The sequence below is a fragment of the Apis florea genome, unplaced genomic scaffold (genome assembly GCF_048593485.1).
Source record: "Apis florea isolate Af1SG1 unplaced genomic scaffold, ASM4859348v1 contig_3184_pilon, whole genome shotgun sequence".
Lineage (NCBI taxonomy): Eukaryota > Metazoa > Arthropoda > Insecta > Hymenoptera > Apidae > Apis > Apis florea.
The window spans coordinates 39,512-54,118 of record NW_028256717.1 but is presented as its reverse complement, the minus strand read 5'-3'; the positions used below and the strand labels follow the sequence as shown (position 1 = coordinate 54,118).

At 31.0% G+C, this 14,607-nt stretch overlaps 1 protein-coding gene across 9 annotated transcripts in view; it reads right to left on the bottom strand.

Moving 5' to 3' along the window:
- The window catches only part of Mp (collagen XV/XVIII-type protein multiplexin), a 334,556-nt gene extending 321,334 nt beyond the window's left edge, over positions 1–13,222 (bottom strand). For all 9 annotated transcript variants that reach the window (XM_086910412.1, XM_086910414.1, XM_086910417.1 and 6 more), the window contains exon 1: positions 12,385–13,222. In XM_086910412.1, the coding sequence (XP_086766538.1) occupies positions 12,385–12,395 (11 nt within the window). In that variant the 5' untranslated portion in view covers positions 12,396–13,222. The remainder of the gene's footprint in view (positions 1–12,384) is intronic.
- Positions 13,223–14,607: the final 1,385 nt, after the last annotated feature.

Here is a 14,607-nt window from a genome sequence, read left to right as displayed (position 1 = left end):
TACATTTAATAAAATATATAATGTAAAATTTAATTATTTACATTTCTAAGTCTATTCAATATGAATTAAATATATCAAAAAATATAATTATTCCCACGTATTATTATTTCAATATCGAGTAAAAATAATTAACTTTTATACGATTATATTTTACATCATATTTGCTTTTTTCTTTTAGTTATACATTTAAATCAATAATTTAAAATTTTTTTCGCGATATATCAATTTGAAAAAGAAAAAAAGAAAAATTCCAGAAAAAAAGAAAAATTCCAGAAAAAAGAAAAATCATCTTCTATCCATCCACTCTCACAATATATTGAACGATACACTCATCCCTTGTCACAGTCATTTCCATTTTAACGAAGTTTTAATCAAATTCCACATTGATTAGACCGTTAGACGATTATTGTTTTACAGGCCAAAAAATGTCATACGCGAATAAAAATAGAATTTTTGAAAATATTCGTTCGCTTAACATAAAAGCATTACGGATTCAAAATTTTATACTAGCCTTTCGCTCGCTAATAAATTAACATTTTTCGATTCGTGTACATCGACATCGACGTCACAATCGATGAATAAAACGTTCCATCCCGCGAAATGAAAAAAGATAAACTCGGCGTTAATGGGCCATCGCCTCGCACGGATTTCGAAATAAATGCCATGTTAGCAGCTTCATTTGTGGCCATATCAACATGGTTGTGCGTTATTTCGCCACGAACTACCATCGTTTTCCACGATTGCACGCTTTGAACTTAATTTATCACGGCACGCGAGCTGGTTGCACGTTTCGCAAAAACCTGGCTACTATGAGTTACTTTTATCTCACTTTGTATCATCGACGATTTATAACAGGTTGCGAGGGATGGAAAATGAATTAATAAGAGCACTGATTGAGTTCAAAGAAAGATATAAGCGGATTATTCGAGAAGATGAGGAGACATTTTGTTATTTTGAAATTATTGAAAAATGATAAGTGTGATTGATGTAATTAAAAAATGTTAGACATCGAGAAATACTTGATTTGTTGTTAAAAATTATTAGACATTTTTAGAAATAGTATGATTTTTTTATTAAAAAAGTTATTGCTATTAAATGTCATTCGGAAGATGCACCGGAAGCTGACTAATAGAAACTAGGTCAAAACTTTCATGTCCAAGGTTTGTAGACATTGAGAAAGAATTTTTTTTTATATGGTGATAAAACTTTTACATGTGAAATCTTATAGTAGCCTTTTACCTACCTTGAACTTCTAGTAAAATTAAAACTATAATATTATATTATATATGATACTACAATACGACGTAAACTTCATAGTAAAAAAATGTTAATAAAAAAAAAATAAATAAAACGAAAAATTATTGATTTTGAAATTATTACATTTTTATACGAATTAAATAATTAATTTAATTTCACAAGTAATTGTTTAAACATCGTTAATAATAATAATAATAATATAGAAATTATTCAGTTTAATTTACAGCAAGAAATGATTCTGAGATTCTAATCGAAAGTGAAATCGTAAATTGAACTCTAAAACAATTTCTACTATCCGAAATCCTATGGATTAGGTTTCATCTGTACTTCAATATAAACTTTCCTTTAGAACTGATCGTTAACATAAGCTTCTGCTCGACTCAATTAAGCAATTACACTTAAGTGAGATTTGATTTAAATTCATAAAACATTGGATAAATAAAGTTAAATATTTAATATAATTTTACAATTATTTTTTTACTATTTACAATAAAAGAAAAACTTATGATATATCTGGATCTAATATCGATGTGAATCGAGGCAAAGATACAAAATGGCCAAGATTTAATTTTAATTGAAATAAAATTTTTAATTTCGATAGGACGCTAGATAGAAGTTGAATTTAACATGAAAACTACAGAGAAATTCTCAGAGTAGAGTAATTGGAAATTCGGGTAGGCAAATGCATCCTTTCGATGAATATTGGAAAGATATCCATCTTTATTAATTGATGGCATAGATATACCAAGTTTTATGAAAAAAATGTACCTATTTGTTACTCCCACGAATATAAATATACAAAAATCGAACGAACCTTTCGAGTGTTATTTATGTTCCTATCAGATATTGCTTCCTCGCTAGAAGAAATGCTCAATTCTGAAACTCAAAAAATTCAAAAGACTATTTTTCGAAAGAATAAATTTTTCAACAAATCATTGATCTATTTCTAGTTTCCCTTAATTATCTACTAATTATATTTTTATTAATTTTTCTTATTTGTTGATTAACAAAACATTGGACTATTAAAAAATATATATTACAGTACGACAGATATAAAAAAATAAATTTTAATATATTTTGTCAACAATTAAATAAAATAATAAAATTTCGGCGATCAAAAAGTTGTTTTCTCTCAAAAATTGTATTACTTTATATCTCCAATATTTAAAAGAATTAATAAAATCGAACAATAAGCTACCATTTAAAAATTTTGTACGAAACTAAAAAGACTATTCATAACTTAAATCTAATATCATAAAAGATAATGCAAATGGACGGAAAAATAAATTACTTCGTATCACTATTTCATTACGAATAATTTTTACAAAGCAGTTCTAAATTATTATTCTACAAACATCGAAAGCCGTTTGAACAAAGCGCAATCAGCCTTTGAAGCGATGATAAATCTTCGCGAATTCGTCGAAAATGCAATTCATATCGCAACAGAGTCGAGTGTTATAACATCGAGTGTGAAGTGCCACGGTTCAAATCTACACTATTTTGAGACGTGCGTTTGAAAAGCCATAAATTGGAGAATTAACTTTCGTACACGCCTTCGAAATAATATATTCGCGGGAAAAAATATAGTTAAAACGAAATGAAAAGGATTCGATAATGAAAATGGCAATTCAAAGCGAATATGAGTCGGCCATTTTCCACAATTTACGATATCGATAACAATATATATTTCCTATGAGACTCAAGCATCGAAATTGCTTAATATAATAACGCGAATACACATTTGCGGACTTTGCTTTTTCGGCAATCAATTTAGTTGTTGCAAAATTCTTTTATATTAAATCAAACATATGAAATAAAAGGCTAATTGGAGTAATTTTTATATTTTATTCATTATTTATATTTAATCTATATATATGTGAATGATTTTTATTGGATTTATAGAGGAAATAAATTTTTTTGGAGAGCACCACGATAGTATAAATTGCTTGATTGCTAGTTACTCGAGCATGAATTCTTCTCGAAAAAAGTCAATGAATATTTTTCGCGGCCTGATTGCAACTGTTATAGATTTATCATCCAATTTTCGATACGCTACAATTTTACGATAAACTTTGTAGTAACAGAGATGTGAAATTTTCAAAGATTTATTTTTTATCTTGTTACTAGATACGAAATTATAATATTCTCAATGAATTATGAATTAAAATAATAATACATACGTATAAAATTCTTTTCTATTTCTATTAATATACCATTCTTTCTTTATTTCCACAATTATTTATAAAAATATTACGTTTGATATAATTATTACACGTTATTAAATGAAAAATCACTATAAATAACAAGATCACCGTTCAATCGCTAATTAATCAACAATTTTTGAACATCTCATTCTCATTATGTCTTGCAGAATTCCTAAACCATTCCATCTTTCGCATTGTGCATTCTTTAATTCCTCGATTAATTTTATTCACCACAGCCACGCCTTTCGCATTCATTATTCATGCAATTGTAACAAATCATAAAATTCTACCTAAGATAAAATTTCGTTTGTCAAATCGAAGAAGACGTTTCTTATTCAACGTCTAACCGATCCCTTACATCTCTCCACGTCACATTTATTCGCCATTTTTGACGTTTATTCGCCGTTTTCTCGTTTCTGATTCCGTCTCGGAAAACGTATTACGTCTAACAGTAATTCTCGCTGGTCTTAGCCGCGAATCAAATCGAATAAAGGCGAGGAAAAGCATTTTAAGAGGCGTGATCTTCGAGAGGAGGAATGAACGGTTGAAATATGCGTGAAGAATATAGGTAAAGAACGAACAGTTAGTGATGGATATGATATCAGTCTTTTTCAAACAATTCCCTCATTTAATAATTCTTTGAAGATTTATGATGTACATATCAAATAATTTGAAATCGACATACGCTAGCTATCTAATTATTCAAATTATTAATTAATAAACATATTAGAATCTTTTTTATCTCGTATAATAAGTACGAATAAATTAAAATCTAATCTCCAAAAAAAAAAATTATCAGTTTCATTTCTTAATAAAATTCATTCTTAATAAATTTCTTAATAAAATTCATTCTTAATAAATTTCTTAATAAATATATAGTTTGCAATGTTTCTTTACTATCAAGAATCGATACTTGAAAAGTATCACAGATCCATCACTACGAACAGTGAGTTTGAATAAGTATGAAATCGAATGTACGTTTCTGCACAGGCGAGGTTCGATGATATTTCTGCATTTCGCAATTTCAGTTGCGTCACGGTGCGTTTAATTGTGCGCTCCGTGGAATAGCTAAGTGTATCTAGGGAATGATTTTCATGGTAATTAGAAATGTAAGGTAAAAGGTAATGGATGGAAGATTGTAGTAGTGTGGTTAATGTAGAATTATAATGTAGAATTCTATGATGATTTATTAATATCGATGTTAATTCGTTTAGATATCAATAAATACGATTTATGTTTTTTTAATGACCGTATTTGTAATTCTTTTTTCCTCATCTAGCATGATTTTTGCAATTATACTATGTAATTAACAGCAAAATATCCTACAATTCGCAACTAAATGATTCTATTGAAGGAAGTTGAAACATTTAAGATACATTCTTCGATTTATCGCCAATAAATATTTGTTCGAAAAAATTGTCTGGAATTCTATAGCGTGTAAAATATTTATAGAGTCGCTTAAGAAACAATGCTACCAATGTTCAGTTAAAATTCCTACTAAAAATATACAACACACTTTTCTAACAAAAAGAGAGACTACAAAATTATTCGATTCATTTTTTAAACCTACTACAATTTCAAAAATATGAACATAATCTTTACAAAATTGACATTTAAAAATTCATGATATCAATCTATCTCTTCTTTCCTTTAAAAAAAAAACCAGCAAATAATAAATATTGTACATCCACTTTTTTGAAGAAAAATAATTAAAAAATTCAAGAACATACAATAAACAAAAATACAATTAAAACAAATTTACAAAGTTGAATACACAATTAAAAATTTAAATTTCTCAAAAAGTAGACATACGTACATAAAATTCGCGCAATTAGCCACCCAAATATACTAAATCTAACTAATCACAATAATATTTCCACTAAGAAAATAAATATACAAACTATAATACTCGTTCCATCCATTCGATCACAAGATTTCGATTATCCCGAGGAATCAAAACGTTGAACAGAATGGCGGGCAAGTATAAAATCCCGTGTAAAAATCGGGAGTGTAATGGGGAAACATTGTTCCACAGGACGAGGAAACGCATTGCTGTTTGGAATAACGTTGTTAAGCGGCAAACAAAGCCGTTATCGCATTCACCCGTTAGATCTAATTTTCGCCCGACGCATCGGCGAAACTCGATGAAAATTGTCTGTTTTCATTTTCGAATTTAATCTCGCATAGAAACAACGCGACTGGATGTGTACAGTGTATCGACAACGTTCATCGAACCGATTCACCCCGCCACCCTCGACCCCGTTGACTGCGTATAAAATAGATAGGCATGAATAATTCGGTGTTTTCAATTTTCCAGAAATCTTACATTACAAGAGGGATGGACGATAGAACGGCGAAGCTTCGAGCGGTTGGAGGAAAGGGCTACAAAAGTTTCTCGCGCGTCGACTCGTCGTATGGAAATAAATTATTCTTTCCCTTTCAGAAACCTTTACCGGCAGCAGCGTCGTTCTCTCTATCAATTTTACAGTGAATTGCACCGAGAGAACCGTTCTTTTCGAACTGTAATTGCTCGCGCGGATACAGGGGGGAAACGAACGCTTTTTTTCGAGTTCATGGAACGAAATTACTGACTTAACAAGTACGAGCGAGTTTTTTTCGAGATTTCATTGAATTTTCAGAGTAGGGGATTGTAATCTCGCCGATTTATTCTTTGGTAATTGGATTTGAATGGTCATTTTTTTTTTTTTTTAACATAACACGGTATCTTGTTTTCGAAGGGAGAAACGAGGAGGAATGTGGGATTTAATTAGAAAAATATGAAATATTGTTAATGGTAAGATATAAAATGAAATGTTGTGAAAAAATAAATGAATTTCATTCTCAATGATTTATTAAGACGGAATATTAAAGAAATATCTTACAAAATCAAAGAATAATATCCTCTTAAAAAAAAAAAATATTGAATGTAAGTATAAATTCATAAAATATTTATTTAAATACACAATTACCGAAACTTCTTCCTTTTTATGTAATAATTTCTTCTAATTTCGCTTGTGGCGACAACAAAAACTACATAATTTCAAAAAACATAGAAAAAGAAATATTACAGAATTCCATGTCTTATTATAATTTATAGTTTTGTAATATTTCTAATATTTCGATACTTTCAAACATTTAATTTTCACATTTTATCACATATTATCTGCTCACTTATATTACAAATTAACAAAATTATTAATGAGCGTCGCATAACGTCATTTAATATGCTACCTATCTACCTACACCTTCATTTCAAGAAATGTTCTGTAACTTTCCACGTCAGAGACGTTTCAAACAATAAACCACATTTCTGGCTAAATTCCTCGACAAGGATAAAATTTCTCCAAAACAACGTCATAAATCAAGAAAATTTTACATTCAACAAACACCTTCCTTTCAACATAACGCGCGCTATTATCAAATCCCAAAATATTTTACTATATACTATATAACCTGCATAATCTGTATTGTTTATGACTCGAAGTCTTTCAAATCTCCACAACCAACCCCTCAAAATTAACAAAATTTTAATACCAAATTAAATACCAAAAAAAAAAAAAAGAAAAGAAAAAACATCGAACCATTTCTACAGCAATCAACAAACCTTTCGATCCTCTCCATCCACCAGAATCGTAACGATCAAGCTAATCCTTTATCGTTGGGACACAAATTGGCGGTAATCTACACCGAGGGGGGGAAAAAACGATCGTTTTCCATCGAAGCGGTTAAGCTCGGGCGGGACAAACGAGGCGGATTCGCGGGGGCGAGAAGAATCCTCCGCGGGGGCTGAAAATGGATCAGCCGGCCGTTTGCAAGGAGGAGGCAGAGCGACACGTTCGTAGATTTTATCTATGACTCCATGTAGAACAACGCGCAACACGGTATTCGCGCTTACGAGCTACCCGTTAAAGCTGCCGCGTGCACACGTGTGCCGAATGCGAGCGTGCTCGTAAATACACTCCACGCGGATTAACACGCGGCCGTCACGTGCCACGTGTGTTACACCCTCATCCCTCTCGCTTCCAGCTTTCCCACTTGCATCTGTAACTCTCCTCCTTCCGTTTTCCTCCTCGTCTCGATTACATTGGCGTTCCCACCGTATCTCCTTCCTCTTCGCCTCTTTTCGATTTCTTCGATTTCCGCTCCTTCTTTTTATTTCTATTTCTCTTGATTCCTCGGTTCCTCAGTTATTCCTCGATCTTACTCGCACTGCTGTTTATAATTTATAATATGGAATATGATTTACACTTTTAACAGATGCATGTATATATCTATCTCCTTTCCTCGATTCGTATTCCTGTCTTCGTTCCTTTATGTCGCTTTTAGAGATAGATTTACATTCCTGTGTCCATCTTTTTTTCGTTTTTCCACTTTATCCGTTTCCCGGTTACATTTGATCTTATTCCCGTCTCGATCTCTTTGCTACTTGTTATTTATGATGTGGAATATGTAATAATGTATAAATTGCAAGAATTATGCAATTTTGTTATATAAAAAGTGTGTTAATCTAATCACAATTCCGATGTGCGTAATTATCATTTCTATTTAAATCCATTTAAAGTAATAATATTTACGATGTATTATTTTTAAAAATTATCTACTAATATCACTTGTCATTTTTCATTTTCATTCATTCACTTACATTCGATTTCATCTTCTCTTTATATTCCCTCTTTATTTTTACTTCTATTTTTCTATTTTTCAACCTCGCCTATTTTTATCTTATATTCACTTCTATTCTTTTCTTTTCATTTCTTCTCATTTTTCCTCTTCCTTTCTTTCTCACCTATATATTCAACCCCATTTTTATCTCTCATTTTCCTTGTCTCTTTCTCGGTTACATTCGCGCTGCCAGTGGTGTGGCCAACCGGAGAATTCCAAAAAGAGCAAGGATGGTGAGTTATGTCGGTGAACCGAAAAACACGGCAAGTGCGAACGCCTCTGGACCTCTTGTACAGACAGGATTAATACGGCATCGCGTAATGCACCACCAAGGCTTAATGCATTACTTTATTTATTTTTTTCTTCTTATTTTTCGGTACTTTTTATTGGCGAGGTATACGCGATATGCCTTGTGACATCGTGTAATGTAAATCTGGCTGCTTAGCTTGTACGATGGTTGATGTATGATAGTGTTCTTTGTGGTTTCTGGGTAGAGGTTTCGAGTAGAGGTTCGATACGTTGGATTGCTTCTTACAGCTTCTTTTTGGGGAGTTTTTAATGAGAAAGTTGGCGAGAAGAGGTTTTCAGAGGAAGAAGTTTGAAGGATGAAGGTGAGTGCTTTGAAGGGAGGTTGTAGTGAGTTGGCGTGAAGTTCTTTTTTTTTTTTTTTTTTTGATTAATGATTAATTTTTTACAAATTAGATTATTGGCGATGGTTTATAATGCAGTTTCTGATATATCGTTCTTACTTTCTATGTGTGACTATGTTTAACATAGGAAGTGAATATTTATTTTTGATATCTTTGATAAAAATAATTTTTTTTTAAATTTAAGATAAATAATTAAAATATGATCATTTATTTCTTTTATAAATATCATGAAACCACGTTTTGATTTATATATATTTTAATTAATTAGCATAGGATTAAATGATTCATTGTGATTGAATATTTTTGGATATAAAATATTTTTAACTCTTTCTATTTAAATACTTAAAATTTTCTTCATATTTATTCGATTATTTTTATACAAATATAAATTTGTTCCAAATATTCTCAGACATTATATTCATTCAATTCAATTTTACTAATATATACCGATATATCTTTCTTAAAGTTAAACAGTTTTGAACTTATTATAATATCACACATTTTAGTCTATAGTTAAATATACACTTATTCGGAGTATAACCGATTTAATTCGAGAAGTCTATCATATATTTCTGAGCTACTTCAAGAATAATGCAACATTTCGATGAACTTTTTAACATGATCTTTATCTTTCCACGAGATATATTTTGCAACGAGGTCAATCGAAAATAAAAGTAGATGAAATGAAATCAAATAATACTATTAATAACTGTTCTTTCATAAAGTTATTAGTAAAAAAAATCTCTCGTGGGAGGAATACTAAATAAATGTCACGAGTGATGTTCACAAATATCGTGATCTCGTTTGTTAAAAATATACCTTCGATTCATTCTTATTTCTAAAATGGAATCAACTTCAATGAAATATTTTATAAAATCGAAGATTATTTTAATTTCTATACGTGAATTGAGATTGCTATAAATTATTCCTTATGATTAATCTATCTTCTTCTATCTTTTATCTACAACAAACTTTTTCGAAAATACAAAATCGATTATTCGATATTATTTATTGAATTTTCCTGGAACATTAATATTACTTTTTTTATAGATAGAAATATTTTTCGTCCATATTCTCTGCATTAAATTATTAAATGAATATATAAGATTAAAGAAAATATGAAATAGATAAAAGATAAAAGGAAATTGATCATGGAGACATTATTATATAGATGATTGAATTTCAATTAGAAGGAACATAGAGATTTTAGACCGAGAATGAATGTTCCAAAAACAGATTTAGTTATTCAGAAATGCGACTGAATATTTAATAGCTTGGATAATCGATAAGAGAAAAACAGATTATTTCTTCGTTTCAATATTTATGATTCATTCATAAATTACAATAAAGGAGTATAGGTATAAAAAAGATACGGGTAAATTTAAAGATTTTTTCCACAGTCATTATTATTGGATTTCGAAGTGGCTTGCTATAAAATTCACTTATCCACTTATCCATTATAAAATTCATTTATCTTATAAATTTAATTATATCAGAAATATATTTTCAACTATCGGCTAAAATTGTTATTATTAGATTTGAAATCTTACTGCTTGAAAATTTAATCATCTATATTTTTTGCAATAAATCCATTTTTTATTTATATAAAATATTTATATAAATTATTAAATTATTTATATAAAATAGATTTGTATCACGAATATATAACTTTCATTTTCGTATTAATCAAATCATCTTTAATAAAAACACCTACCTAAATTTGTACATTTATAGCACAATGAATATTTGTTATTCTTTTGATTTTACGAGTAACATTTAATCAAAGCATACGATATCGTCATAAAACTTTATCTATTCTAACTTTTACTAATTTTAACTTTTGATATATAACATATCTCAATTTCTTAATCGAGCATACAACGATTAATTTATTTTCGCAAAGCGTGACCGAAAAAAAAGGAAAGCTCGGTCCAACCATTCCAAACTTTAAACACGAATTTACATATTCATGCCCGTACGAATTATAAATTGCACACCAACAACACGGATCGTATATAGATAAATTAAATCGCATAAACATCGATCAAAATGCGATGGATAATGATAATGGTTGGTCAACGAAAGAAACGAGAGAATAAAAAAATTTCACCGGTGCAACTCGTTCCATCCGCAAGACCGAGAATTACGAAGCGACAACGCAATCAATGGCACGCGACAGCAAGAGCAAACGCAACCGGTAGGATGGAAAACGATTTCGAGGTCAATGACCGGAACGAAGAAAGCCTTTCCTTTGCTTCCATTCGTGCATGTATAAACAAGAAATCGAGTTACACCTGTGAAACCCGATTTTCCAGAGAAACGAACGAGTCACGATTTCTCAAGACCCCGTTTGCCATTTTACGACTCACGGTTCTTCCGGTTGTAACGACCGCGAGAAACTACCCTTACGTCGCAGTTCTTTCGGTTCCAACGACCATCACGTTGCAAGGAACCGTTTCACGTAAGGTGATTACTTTGGTTGTAACGAGTGTACGACGAGAAACCGTGAAAACCACTCACGACGCGTTCTTACGTTTACCCTCGACGAAGGTTGAAAACTCGAGGTGGTGAGAAACCGCAAAATCACCCAAGTGACGTTCCAATCTCTTCAAAGCCTACCTGTGGCTCGTACGCTTTCTCGTTTCACCCATAATCCGTCCTTTCGATTCGTTGTTTAATTGTGAGTTAGAAAGGCAGATAGAAAAACACTTGGAAATTGTAAATACGATCGTGTTTATAATGTATATTAAGATGTTCGATTGTAAGATGTGTTTAGAGAAATAGATAGAAAGATATCTATTGTAAGTATGATTGTATTTATATTTATGGATTAAACTTGACATATTTCATTTCGTTTTGATTTTACAGTCTCTTATGAATGATGAGAATGGAAACTTCGATATAAAACAAGATGAGAAAAGATTGTCATAAAAATTGTAGAAAAGAGAATCAATGATCACCTCGAATGTCAAGTGTTAATGCAATTTTATGCAAGTAATGCATAAAAATAAATTAAGTTAGATCTTGTTTTAACAAAGATCTTGTTTATAAAATCTTGTCAGCGAAACGAATAGTTTATCACTTGCGAAAGATACATTTGACGTATTATTTAAACACTACTATCTTTTATTAAGCTTTTGAAATCTCAAGTACTTTACTTGACTATTTATTTTAGTTTATATTTTATATTTAGTAGAAAGTAGAAAGCACGTGCCAAGAAAATTATTCTGAACCCTTTTTTGCTATGAAAAGATATGCAATTTATTTTAAAAATCAATTTAAATTCACTATAATACATAGATATAATAAAAATATATCGATGTATTTATAAAATAGCCACAATTGTATATTAATTATAATCTGTATAATAATTATAATCTATATAAAAAATTAATTTTATATTATAAAAATATTCACATACACTATATCACGATTATATATATAATTAATGATTAAGAAAATCTTTTATTAAAAAAATATTAATCATTATTCACAAAATATCATTAAATTACACAAATGCAAAAGGGTTCAAAACAAACTGAAACAATCAAATCCAAATTAAACTACATAATAAATCAATTTCGAGAATAATTCACGATTATTCTATTTACCTAGACCGCATATTGAATCATTCCATCCGACTTGATGGTTTAATCTTGTCCGCGTATATCTCTCCCTGGAAAAATCTTCCTTACTCGTCTCTACTTTCAACACGAAAATCTTTAAACACGAAAGGGTTTGAAACACTCGCGAAAAAAAATCACTTCACGACTACCGAACCGCGCTCGAATCGACCGATCGAAAGCTCAAGTTGAAGTTCAATGCAACGAGGTCGTGTTACACACTCGATTTCAGCTCGATAACCGCAAACTGTAAGTGGCCGACAGTGGCGCCAATTTCCAAGGTCGCACCGGGAGGCAAGGTCAACGCACTTCCGCCTCAAAGATCTTCTTCTTTCGATCGATTCCTTATTTCGGACACGCTTCAGTGTCGAATTGTTTTTTCCACGTTTTACCACGAAATCGAATCGGGGACCAATCACGTTCGATCCACTCAGCCAAGTTTCGACCGCTGACAGCCCAATCGACTCCACGGTCCACCACTCACTGACAACAGTCCCTTCGTGACACTTGCCGCTTCCTTCTCGATTTTTCTCCCTCCTAACCTCCTCCTACTCCACGGCTGCCGGCACAATGTCGTACTAGACTTCGTCACGCTGATCTAGTCTTTTTCTCTCTCTTCCATCACTATACACGTAAGCCTGTCTCTTTCTTTCTCCAGATGTTTTCCTCTCCCGCTTCGGTAACAGTACGAATAACAAGTGGTAAACCGTTCTCACCACGGATATACAAGCTTTATATTCTGCCGGTTCAGAATGTAAGAGTGAAGTCAGAATGTTTGACAACAGTGAAATCAATGGTCGGATGAAGCGGGACGAAAGTGATGATTGTTACGTGGTGGTGAACGAACGAGGTCTGTGTGACTTGGAGCCTACGACGAAGCTAGCAGCCGGTGGCGGCCGATTCAAATTCGCTCCCCACGTGGCGGCGACGGCGTCGTCCTTGCGACTGCCACCGGCACGACGCCCGGCGCCGGGCAATGCGTCGCCATCTTGCGGCCGCCGGCTAAATCCGTTTTAGTGAAACCGCCACCGCGACGAAATTGCACCACACGTTTTTGTACTTTCTCTCTCCTCTTTTTTTTTTCTTTTTTTGTTTTTATCGTTTTTCTATTGGTTTTTCCGGATTGCTTTGGGAGTTGAAAGGAATTAAGCGAAGCGCATCCTGGATCGATGGCAAATCGATGGTATCGATTATGATGTGTAATCAACTATACGTTTGGTGAGCTTGTATTCGTTGATATTTGTGTATATATTAATTATAAGGAGGAATGGGATGATAATTTTTATCGCGCTGGTTTTGGATTAACTCGTTAAAGAGAGATATTATTATAATAATGTATTTCATTTTTAAGATTATTATAGTCTAGAATTTTTATGAGCCAATATAAAAAAATTTTTAATATTCTACAATTTCGCCTTATTAATCTGATATTTATTAAAATGATTTATTATTATTGCTCTTTTATTATTTATGATTAACAATAATTCTTATATGTTTCTTAAACCTAAGAAATCTTTTTAACGAAAGAGAAATAAGATTGGATCGGAAAAAAGCGATAGTATTTAATAGATTTGATTAAAATTTTAGTTATGAAAAAGAATTCCAAGAATTTTCTTGTTTTCCAATATTGTACTATCGAGACAAAAGAAGGAACAGAAGTTATTTTCTATAAACAATATTTAAAAAAAAAAAGAAAAAACAAAATATATCATAACAAAAATTGATTGAAAAAAAAATTACTAATCATCACTTCGTGTTAATATATAGTTGACTTCTAAAGATTAAAATAAATGCAATTCAAAGAATTAGTGATGATAACTGCGGTTAGCTAACAGTGCATTATTGTGAACTGCTTTAACAGCAAAAATAAATCAATCATTGATAAAGGCAGAAGTGAGATACGAGTAAGAAGTTAATGAGAATTTTATAATCGTTAATATTTATTGTTCTTGTAATTATGATAGTTAATTTTAACTGACATCATAAAGATATTTCTAATTACAATAATGTTATTAGATATTTATTATACTATTATTATAAGTATTTAATGATTCGTGATATATATAAGCATCTATAAGTAGATGACAACTGTAATATTTACTTATATTTAATAAGAATGAATCATTTCATTCTTAATGGAATTGGAATATTAACAAGATGATACATTATCTCTTAAAACTTTGAAATCACTTCTAATATTTACAGATTATA